This window comes from Aythya fuligula, chromosome 1 (assembly GCF_009819795.1).
Source record: "Aythya fuligula isolate bAytFul2 chromosome 1, bAytFul2.pri, whole genome shotgun sequence".
In the NCBI taxonomy this organism is placed as follows: Eukaryota; Metazoa; Chordata; class Aves; order Anseriformes; family Anatidae; genus Aythya; species Aythya fuligula.
Window position 1 is genome coordinate 143650151 of NC_045559.1, and position 11273 is coordinate 143661423.

Sequence of the window (11273 nt, forward strand, 5' to 3'; positions counted from 1 at the left end):
TTCCAGTTTTCAAGAAGGGCGAGAAAGATCCTGGCAATTACAGACCGGTGAGTCTCACTTCTGTGCCCGTTAAAATTATGGGGAAGATTATTCTGGAAAGTATTGAAAAACACCTGAAGGACAGCACAGCCATTGGTCAGAGCCAACAAGGGTTCAGTAGGGGAAGGTGGTGTCTAACAAACTGGATTTCGTTCTATGGCAAGGAAATTGCCAGCTTGTTGACCAAAGGAAGCCTGTTGATGTACTCCTTCTGGATTTCAGTAAAGCTTTCTATACTGTCTCTCACAGTATCCTGGACAAATGACCAGAATACAGTTCGATAAGAGCACAGTAAAGTGGGTGAACAATTGGCTGACAGGCCAGGCCCAGAAGGTTCTTGTAAAAGGGGTTACATCAGGATGGCAACCTCTCACTAGCGGGTTCCCCGGGGATCCATTTTAGGATCAGTCCCCTTCAGTGTTTTCATCAACAATTTGGATGTAGGACTTGAAGGTTTTTTGACAAATTTGTGGACAATACCAAATTGGGTGGAGACGTTGACTCCGTCGATGGTGGTAAGGCCTTGCAGAGAGATCTGGACAAATTAGAGAGCTGGGCGGTCACCAACCACATGAAGTTTAACAAGTGCCAGGTTCTGCACCTGTGGAGGGGAAGAGCTATGAGGAGCGGCTGAGGTCCCTTGATTTGTTCGACCCCAAGCAGAGCAGGCTGAGGGGAGGCCTCATGGCGGCCTGCAGCTCCCTCACGAGGGGAGCGGAGGGGCAGGCGCTGAGCTCTGCTCTCTGGGGACAGCGACAGGACCCGAGGGGACGGCATGGAGCTGGGACAGGGGAGGGTCAGGCTGGGGGTTGGGGAAAGGGTCTGCACCCAGAGGGGGGTCGGGCACTGGGACAGGCTGCCCAGGGCAGTGGGCACAGCACCAAGCCTGCCAGAGTTCAAGGAGTGTTTAGACAACGCTCTCAGACACATGGGCTGATTTTCGGGTGGTCCTGTGTGGAGCCAGGAGTTGGACTCAATGATCTTTGTGGGTCCCTTCCAACCTGGGATATCCTCTGATTCTGTGCCTAAATTACACTGGTGGGCTAATGAGAGTTAATTCCGTACTTTGTACTCTAACATACAAAACAAAATAAGCAACAATTTCAACTTTATTTCAGAGATTACCCAAGGTCTCAAGTATAGCAATGGGCATAATTGAAACAAACTATTTCATTGGTAATTCTTGGAAGTGCTTCACTTATATTTCATTCTTATGTCCAAAAAAATAAAAAAGTATCAGTTTATACTCAGAATATTCACCCATCTCCTCAGCATCTACACCTCGTCTGAGGGGGAAACAGCAAGTCCCCAACCTGATCTTTTTATTGGTGTCCTATAGTTAGACAAATTAGCTCAGTCAGTGCAGATTCCAACAGATCTTACTACACATCTTAAGGACCTCAAACTTAGTGTTGTGTAAAGGAAGGGTGAAACAGGAGTTTGGACACCAAAATATGCACACCAGAAATGTCCAACTTCCATGAGGATTTTACAAAATTTTCTACTAGGAGAAACTGGAGAGTGGCCATCATATGTAGATTCAAAGAGATTCAGTGCCCTGTGAATCAGCACAGAAAAAAATCAATGCAGTTAGTTGGTTTAAAAAAAAAATAATTAAAAAAAGTGAAAGGAAAAGCATCAAGCCTTGACGATGGATTCCCTGAGATAAGAGTACATGATCATGGTAGAGAAACAAGCAGCTGTCAGCACCGATGCATCGAACTGTAAAGGTCACACACCACTTCCAAATCAAACAAGTCCTTCCTTGACATTTTTATTTTTTAACAAAAAAAGACCCACCACCATCACAGTGTAAGACAATATTTAAAACTGCTCAAGTCTAGGCAAAACTTAGCCTGAGGAAAATGAAACTTTCCTTGAACTACCTCCACTTACAGTCCATGCTCCTGCTGAATTATACTTTTTTTTTTAAGAGTTAATATGCAAATAGCACAAAAGCAAGCATGCAAAATAACTGCACACATTCAAGTTTTCCCTCATTTACATCTAAAATAAATAAATAAACAAAGCTGAAGCAGACCAGGAATTTAGGCAAACCTTGCTTTCCTAAGCTGAAGACTGGAAAGTTGAAGTATTCAGAGCAGAACTCCAGGGTAAATTTGCATCTTCTGCTGCCAAAAGAGCTTAAAATACATTGGACATGAAAGGTTTTGCTCGTCATCTGGAGTAAAAGAAATGGCCAACGCCAGGTTTGGTGTTTTGTTTTTTTATTATTAAAAGATTAAAGCATTACATTTCACCAGATACAAGAATTTTATTTTTTTCCTGACGTTACAAACATCTGAATTATCAAGAGAAAATGCTGAGCTATACAGTCTGACGTTAATTCATCAATTTAATGTATATTAGTACATGCTTAAAACATGGTCAAAATACAGAATCACAATCAGTACCATGATGCTTCAAAATCTGAGAAAAGACAAAGAATTGAGTGCAAGAAATTTCCCACAAATGACCACACACTCAATTACAACCTCAGAGCAGAATCATTCCAGAACAGCTGGTAGTTACTCATGCCTGGCTCATTCACATTTAATTTGGTAAGAACTTTCCTTTTAAGAATTTGATAAAAACATTTTAAAAAATAAGACATTTAACAAATGTGAAAAAACATGTTCATTCTTCATGGGAATATAAGGGTTGCTTGCCTCTCCAGTCCTTAATGGCCTGTATGTTTTACAAATCTTTACAAAACTAATTGTATCCATTTTGGTTTCAAAAACATAGTACATCCAAAAAAATAAAATGACTCTACTGATGGGTAATAAAAAGACATGAACATGTATTTCAAATGACTTTTGCCATTTGCAAATCATTTCAGTAAAACAGCTATAAGACAAGTTAAACATAGCACAATAAACCATGCATCTTCTGACTTGCCAGATCAGCTAAACTACTCGGTTAACATACAGCAACACTTTTTGAACACTTTTGTAACTTCCACATTTCTAGCGGAAGGGAAAAAAACACGTTAAATTTGTTCTTCGAGTGGTTCGAGGCTGTCCAAATGTTTTTTAGGTGTATCATCGCTATGACGGCTTTGGCAATGGGTTAAATGTTTCTTAAAGCCTCGGGGAAAATTCGATTCAAAATTACACCGTGGACACTTCAACAAGCTTTGACCGTGAGCAGCAACGTGGTTTTTAAGAAGAGACTCCAAGAGAAAAGCCTTGCCACATATTTTGCATTTGTATGGGCTTTGAACATTATGCTTGTTGACTAAGTGGTGCAAGACAGCACCCTTTTTCATGGCACGGCAGCAACAGATTTTGCAGTAATACTTCCCCTTGCCGCGCTTCATGTACTTTGCTATTTCTTCCTCGGAAATGAAAGCCTCTTTCTCTTCGGTAAACTGCAGCACGCACTGCGGCTGGATGGGAGTAGATGCATCCATTTTGCTCTCCTTGCTGTAATCAGCCGATTCCATATCATACTGCTCTTGGTCGCTGTTGGATTCTTGCTCCTTCAGCTCCATCGAGTCCAGCTCCGTTTTCCCACACTCGCTGCTGTTTAGCTCCGAATCCGAGTTCTCCTGGGTGTCCTTCCGGGGCTTCTTTTTCGGGCACGAGTATAACATGTCTTCTGGGGATTCTTTGGCTAATATGGATTGTTCGTCCTGTGAAAACAAGTCATCCAGTGGTTTCTGATCATCTAAACTTTGAGAAAGAAAGTCACTCTCGCCAGACTCACTAGGTGTCTGGGGCTCAGAGGAAAAACCTGCAACAGACTTATGAGACTCGGAAAACAGCATGTTTTTCTGGATTTCAGAAGGTACAGTGGTTTCAGTGTGTCTCTGGACATCAGAAGACAAAAAAGCAGCAGGTTTCTGCATCTCAGAAAATACAGCATGTTTTTGAATATCAGGGGATTTCTGGGAGTCAGTAAAAATAGTTTGTTTGGGGGTTTCTGAAGAAACACAAAAAGACTGTTTCTGGGTCTCAGAGAAGAGGCTACGTTTGTGAATTTCAGGAGAAGTTGATTTCTGAGACTCTGGAAAAGAAGCATGCTCCTGAATTTCAGGGGAAATGGGAGCAAGTTTCTGGGCTTCAGAAAATAGGGCATGCTTCTGGACCTCAGGAGAAACAAGAGCCGACTTCTGGGCTTCAAAACATGAGGCATGCTTATGGCCTTCAGCAGAAGCAACAGATGTAGACACCTGATTCTGAGGTTCAGAAAAGAAGGCGCGTCTCTGGACATCGGAAGCAACAGCAGGATTAGATTTACGAGACTCTGGGAACAGAGCTCTTTTCCGATGTTCAGAGAAATGGCCCCGTTTCTGAACCTCAGAGGAAGCAGCAGAGGTGGACTTCTGAGATTCAGAAAAAAACATAGATTTCCGTGACTCAGAGAGTTTCCAAGATTCAGGAGACACCGAAGCAGAAGGCTTACGAACCTCAGGGAAGAAAGAAGGCTTCCAAGAGTCAGATGAGACAGCATGACTAGACTTCCGAAGCTCAGGAGAAACGGAGGGAGAGTGCTTCCATGTGTCAGGGGACAGGACGGGTTTCCAGCCTTCAGGGTAAACAGATGAGATGGGTTTCCATGGCTCAGAAGAAACGAGAGTAGACTTCTGGGATTCAGAAAAGGACGTAGACTTCCACGAGTCAGAAACAAGCCTCCTAGGCTCCGGTGACGCAACGGGGCCAGACCTTCGGGACTCGGGGGCGGACCTCCGGGACTCTAAGGACATGGAGGGCTTTGAAGCCCAGGGAGAAACAGCAGAAGACTTCTGCATCTCATGGGGCGCAGACCTCCAGTGCTCGGGGGAAGCAGTGGGACCAGGTCTCCACGACTCCGGCGACACGGCGGGAGCAGGCCGCCGGCTTTCGGGAGAGGAAGCCGAAGCAGGCCTGCGCATTTGGGCAGGGTGCCGCCGGGGCTCTGGGGACACAGCTGGGGGATACCTTCGTGGCTCGGGGGACACGGCTGGAGGAGGTTTCTTTGGCTCTGGTGACACGCCTGGGGAGTATCTGCGGGGCTCCGGGGACACGGCAGGGGAGTGGCGGCGGGGCTCAGGTGACATGGCAGGGGAGTGGCGGCGCGGTTCGGGTGACACCGCCGGGGAGTGGCGGCGGGGCTCGGGTGACACCGCTGGGGCTGGTTTCTGAGGGTCTGGGGAAACAGCAGAGGCTGGCTTCTGGGGGTCTGGGGACACGCCAGAGACTGGCTTCTGGGGGTCTGGGGACACAGCAGGGGACGGCTTCTGGGAGTCAGGGGACACAGCCGAGTCTAACCTCTCTGCATCTGGAGATGCCGCCTGGGATGACCTTTCTGGATCTGGGGACGGGGCCTGGGCTGACTTCTCAGGATCTGAGGAAGTACCCTGAGCTGACTTCTGGGACTCTGGAGACCCTGACGATTTCTGAAGCTTGGGGGAAACAACGGGTTCAGACCTGGGGAGTTCGGGAGAAAGGGCAGCTTTGCGGGACTCGGGGGAAAGGGTTGGTTTCTGTGGCTCCGAGGAGCCGCTCTTTTTGGAGGAATCTGAATCGCCTTCTACCTGTTCTTTCCTCTCCTCATTCCATTTCGCAGGTGCTGCGTGTTGTGCTGTGATGTGGTAGTACACATTGCAATACATCTTGCTGGTAAAAAAACACTTGTGGCAGTGAAACAGTTTTGCGCTTTTTTGATAAAATATAAGTTTACCCAAGCCGGCAGCATCCATCTCATCGCAGTACTCCGGGTGGATGGTGCCCATGTGAATCTGTATGTTTTCATAGTCCGTTCCTCTGAAGCTGCAGTGGTCGCACTCTAGGCGCTCTGTGGTTTTGCGCAGTATCTGCAACATGTCCATTTTTCTACAGCCAGTCCCAGCGTTCACAGCACTTCCCCTTTTAAAGCGCAAGCTTCAGAGTTCCTGCAATAAAGGGAAAAAAAATCTGTACAGTTAGCTCTCAGTGTTAATGTCAGCTATTTGTCGTTCTTAAATACCTGACTGTGCTTCCCTCCCGTTTTAGAAAGCGTTACTCTTGCAGGAGTACTAACTACTCCATAAGGAAATCCAAATATCGGCTTCTCCACCTTTTCCAAGCCATCATACATCAGCAGAAAACAAAGCCTGTGTTTAACAGCAGGCCGCCCTATCGATGGAAAAACTCCACAAGTAAACCAGAAGAGCCCAGGTAAGGAAGAGCTAAGTTTAGATTCCGCTTGATAAACGCAACTCGCTTTCTCAGTTTTCTTTCTTCCCAGATTGGAAGTGTTTTTGTTTACATCATGCGCATAAACTGAAATCAGAAAGCACTTTGAAACAGTGCCACTGAAATAAAACCATTTCAAAACTGCATCTTCACCTTAAAATTTCCAAACAACTCAGCTGGTTTTGATAAAGCCAGAAAAAAAAAACAATTTCAAGGAGAAAACGGTAGCATAAAGCATAGGCTCTTCTTCCCTGTCAAGCACTATTTTCATGTCACTAATTACGTTAAAAATAAGTTGCTGCTCATAAAACTTTATCCATTAGGAGAACAAATATTCCCACTCCATTTTTTCATCTTGCTGCCCTAACACCACCAAAAAAAAATACTGTTTCTCCAAAAAGAAAAAAAAAGCAGTGACTTTTCTCCCATTTGTGCAGTTGACAGCCCTCTGTATGCAAACCATGTTTGTTTGGGGAGGGGATGGAAAATTCTCAAAATTACTGTTTTTATTAGACCTCCAAAAAAAAAAAATACAGCATCTGAAATGCAAATAAATTGTAATGATTTGGCAAGAGTCCATTACCTACAATAAAAAGTTACCCACATTAGCCACAGCAATAGATAGAAGACAAAGACTAACCACGTTGTGTCACTGTCACCTAAAATACGAGAGTTCTCACTATGCTAAAAAAGCATATTTGGACATTTCTCAATATTCATGCGAATTGAACTTTTTGTTTGTTTGTTTTTCCTCATAATGTCAAATTAAACAGGTATTATGTCCTAACATGCCGACCTAATTTGGGGTTTTGATAAGACACGCTGTTTCAAAACACGAGTTTTTGTGTCAATTTGACAACGTTTTTCCTGCCTAAACACATATATGAGAATAATAAATCTAAAAACGTGCATCTAATGCAAGTTTTCTTAAGTTATTCCTAAAGTATTTTAAGCCCTGGTTTCTTATGGAAATGAGACACACACAAACACATCAGTGGATGCCAACCAAACTGGACAAAGCAATACAGTCTCAGGTTGAATTTCTACAGCTTTTGTGGAATTCAGTAAAGAGTAGAAAGGTAAAGAAATGTCTCCACTGAGGTGGTAAAGGATGAAGATTTCACTTAACAGTTACGGGCTTTGTTTAGCCTGTAATCGGTACCTGGATGGTCAGTATGCAAATAGCCGGCAAGCCTGCAGAACAAGCAGTGGCTGGCTCGGGTTATAATTAGGGGAAAAGGGAAGGAATTAAAAACACTGCAGAGGTGAGCTGGTTTGGAGCAGGGACAGGATGAAAGCAGAGTAGTGGTGCTGTTAAGGCAGGACACGGACACAGCAAAAATAGAAAAGGGGAACTGGCTGAGGAGCAGGGGGCACGAATCCACAAGAATAAAGGTTCTCCAGTTCAGTTGCTCAAGGAATGGCCTCTTAGCATGTGCTGTATATAAGCAGTTTGCATTAAATCACAGGAAGAGGCAGCTTTTTGAAGAAATAAGACTGTATTCCAATCAGGAATCAAGGTCCATGGGTAGAGCCTGGAAGAATCTTGCCTTATTTATATGAGAGAAACAAACAGCATCTGACTGGGCGCCATCTACACACGATGAGAAGTCATCACACTGCTCTAGTGCCTGAACTGGAAGGGCCCTTTGGGTATGAATTGCTCATTTCCAGCACTATCAGCAGCCATGCAGAAGGCTTTTAGCTGCAAAACCCACCAAAATGGAGTCCCTAACACAGTCATTGTTGACCACAAAACACTTCACAACATCTTAGGACAATTCTGTATCACAGTAAAAGAGCAAAACAAAACAGGATGCCGATAGCGCTCAACGGCCTATTTCTCTGCAATAGCAAACAACTTGTTGGAAAAACCCACAGCAAGCCATGTCCTAACACTCCTAAAGTCCTAAAAGTCGTTAGGAATTAGTGTGTGTGTGTTGTTGGTTTTGTGTTGTTTTGTTTTTTTCCATTGGGGGATTTGGAGCAATGACAGGGGAGGTTTCAATTTGAAAGCCAAAACCAGTGCTCATATGAGCTATAGAACAAGAATGTTTTAGCCAGAGCTCAGCAGAACATAATTAGGACAGTACCAACATACTGCACTTATCACATCTTCAGAACTGGAAGAGAATTCGAAATTGGTGGTAATTCTGAATTCTGTTTTCTTTCCTCTAGAGAACAACAACAACAACAAGTCTCTCCAAACGGTGTTTACCACAGCATATAACAAAGTTTACCAAGTAATCTCTTCCACTCTTTTCATAGCATCACAGAAAGGTTTGGGTTGGAAGGGACTTTAAAGCAAATTTCACCCCGCTGCCATGGGCAGGGACACCTCCCACCAGCCCAGGTTGCCCACAGCCCCATCCAGCCTGGCCTTGAGCACCTCCAGGGATGGGGCAGCCACAGCTTCTCTGGGCAGCCTGAAGTTGCTCCTCCAGATGTTCAAAGGTTGACAATCAAGCAATGTTGAAGAGTTTGGGGTACTTTCTGCTACACGGCCACCAGGCACCACGTTTGGCTTTGTAACCCAGCATTTAGGCTTGTCCTGTGTCCTCATCCTGCCTTCACTTCACGACAAGGTGCTGATTAGAGAGGAAACCAGCGCAGAGATTCTGGAGCTTGTAATACCAAGTTTTAGCTAAAGGCAGCCAAGACTTCTCCAGACTTTCCCTGAGACATGAAGAGCCTCTGCTGGTTCCAGCAGACATTTCTCCTCATCCTCTTCTTCCACTCATGTCTAGAGCCTACGTTCAAAGGTTCATACCACCAGCCACAGGCTCTCCCCTCTCTCCACAGAGAGGTCAAAGATCCTCCCAGTGGCACAAAAGGAATCTGCAGGAGACACCCAGCCTCAGGGAGCATCCCACCAGTGGGTGGCACAACACAATGGCTCCAGCAGCTAACAAAATGTCTCCGCTGCTCAACCCCGTTTCAGTTCCATCGCTACACATCCACTAATCATCTCAGATTATTGTTATTTTAACAAACATCCTACCCTCGGTACCGCAACATTTAATCTATCCTTGCATCTCTCCTGTACAGAGGATAAGCTGTGATTGTCACGAGGCAGTGCCAGAGGGAAGCAACGAAGGGCTCGGAGCTACAGATCTACGCTGCCTGCGAGTACAGAAAATTACAGGTTGTTTTTAGCGTGACACGCAGGATTTCAGAACGCTGCAACAAGTAGTCTGCCTGCTGCATCGTTCTTCAAGATCAGACCATCCTGGTTGTCACTGACAGAAGGAGCTGTGCCTCTTTTCCTCTTGATAAAGAATCAACCCTGGTGAGCCACAAGCAGGGAACGAGGATGTGCAACACACGTCGGTGATGCCAGTGCCCACACTGGTTTCTCCACACCCAGTGGGACTTAAAAATGGCATTGCCATCCACATAACCTCAGAACAACAGGCAACGAACGCACTAGCAAGAAGTGGAGGTTTCCAGCAACCTCCTCCTGATGTGCACAACGCCATTCCAGCGGTGATTGGGTTCATGAAACAAAGGATGAAGTAAGCCCCTACTCCTAGGAATGCTCCTCCTGTGATGACCCTCCTCCCTTTACAGAGGGCCACCTTCACAATTCAACCCTGATGAGCACCGTCACTGCAAAGCGACGATGGACATTTGTTTCCATCAGCAAACCTTGGAAGCTTTTCCACAGGCAAACAGCTCAGCCACATCTTCTGTCGGTGAAGACCATAAAGCTTGTTCCCAGCACATCTGGACACCGCTGCATCGCTGTCACTACGAGCAGGAGCGGATCCGGGCTGCTGCTGTGCTTAAGCAAAAGGGAAGTGCCACGCTGCTGCAGTGCCGAGAAGCCTGGTGGCAACGTGATGCTTCTCCTCAAGCTCCATCCTGGCGCTGTGGCTGACAGAACACGAGTCTGGCTGCCAAAGGGAGCCGCACATAACCATCCCTGTGGTGTGTCAGAGCGGGAGGTGAGCGGATCAGTGGGAGATGAGGGGGTCAGCCCCAACGCCCTGGGAGCAAGAGAGGCAGCACCACGCTCTCAATACCCCACAGGGTCCACAAGAACCTGCGTGCTCCCAACCCACCTGCCAGCCACCACACAACCTATACATGCCATGCTCCACCAGCAACCATCGCTGGACTTGGTCGAACATCACCGGGCGTGAAAAATAAGCGCGCAGACCCCAGCCCCGGGCGGGATGTCGCTGTGCGAGGCGGTGCCGTTGGCTTCCCGTCACAGAGCGCTTCGGAGGGCCACGGAGAGCCGAGGCACGTGCGGATGGCTCCGGGGAGGCGACGGCGGCGGCTGTCCCGCTGCCCTGCAGCCTCTCGACCTGCGTGCTGAGGGGAGAACGAGCCCGGGGCGCGACACCAGGCACCCCAAGCACCCCCCGCGGGCTCTCCACAGATCACGGCCACCCCCCAGCAGCCGGCCCCGCAGCCCCCTGCCTCCCGCACGGAGCCACCCGGCTGCCCGCCGCCGGACACAGCCCGGCCACGGCCTGCGAGCCCCCGCCGTGCCCCGGCCCCGCCGCCCGCCGCCGCTCCTCGCCTCAGGGCGGCCGCCCCCCCCTAACGGCCAACGGCCATTTTCCCGCCCCCCCCAACGGCCGTTACCCGCCCCCCCTCACCCCCCCCGCTCACCGCTGAGGCGCCGCCGGGCCGCCGGGCCGGGGAGGGGCGGGGCTTACGGGGGCGCCGGGAGGGGGGGGAGGAGGAGGAGCGCGGCCGCCAGCCAATGGGAAGGCGCCGACGGCGGGCGAGGCCCCGCCCACTCGGCGCCGCTCCCCGCCCCCTGCTCCCCCGGCCCGGCTGGGTCACGTGGCGCCGCCCCTGAGGGGCGGGGGAGGCGGCTCGCGCGGCGGCCGTTGGGGCGGTTGGGCGGCCGTTGGGGGCGGGGGGGGGCGGCAGCGCCCTCATGGCCGCCTGGGGCTGGGGTCCGCCCGCACGCAGCCTGACGGCGTTGTTTGCTTTCCTTTTTTACCTCTTTTCCCAGAATTAAATCGCCTGCACGAGTTTCAGTTACAACGCTGGCATCCCTCACGGGGTGCTCTGCTCCAGCATCTTCCCGCAGTTCCCTTCCCAATACCCTGT

The 11273-nt window shown here is 48.4% G+C and overlaps 1 protein-coding gene across 5 annotated transcripts; it reads right to left on the reverse strand.

Annotated features, from left to right (window-relative positions):
* Positions 1–2259: 2259 nt before the first annotated feature.
* Positions 2260–10873, reverse strand: CHAMP1 (chromosome alignment maintaining phosphoprotein 1). Of its 5 annotated transcripts, XM_032208078.1 has the most exons (4): positions 10824–10873; positions 5561–5917; positions 4454–4630; positions 2260–3676 (listed from the first exon to the last, which is right to left on the reverse strand). In XM_032208078.1, the coding sequence occupies exons 2-4, from the start codon at positions 5852–5854 to the stop codon at positions 3032–3034; spliced, it is 1116 nt and encodes a 371-aa protein (XP_032063969.1). In that variant the 5' UTR covers positions 5855–5917; positions 10824–10873; the 3' UTR covers positions 2260–3031. The 5 variants fall into 5 exon arrangements, with proteins under 5 accessions (XP_032063969.1, XP_032063968.1, XP_032063965.1 ...); XM_032208077.1 differs by having other exon boundaries at positions 4454–5917; XM_032208074.1 differs by having other exon boundaries at positions 2260–5917.
* Between the last annotated feature and the right edge of the window lie 400 nt (positions 10874–11273).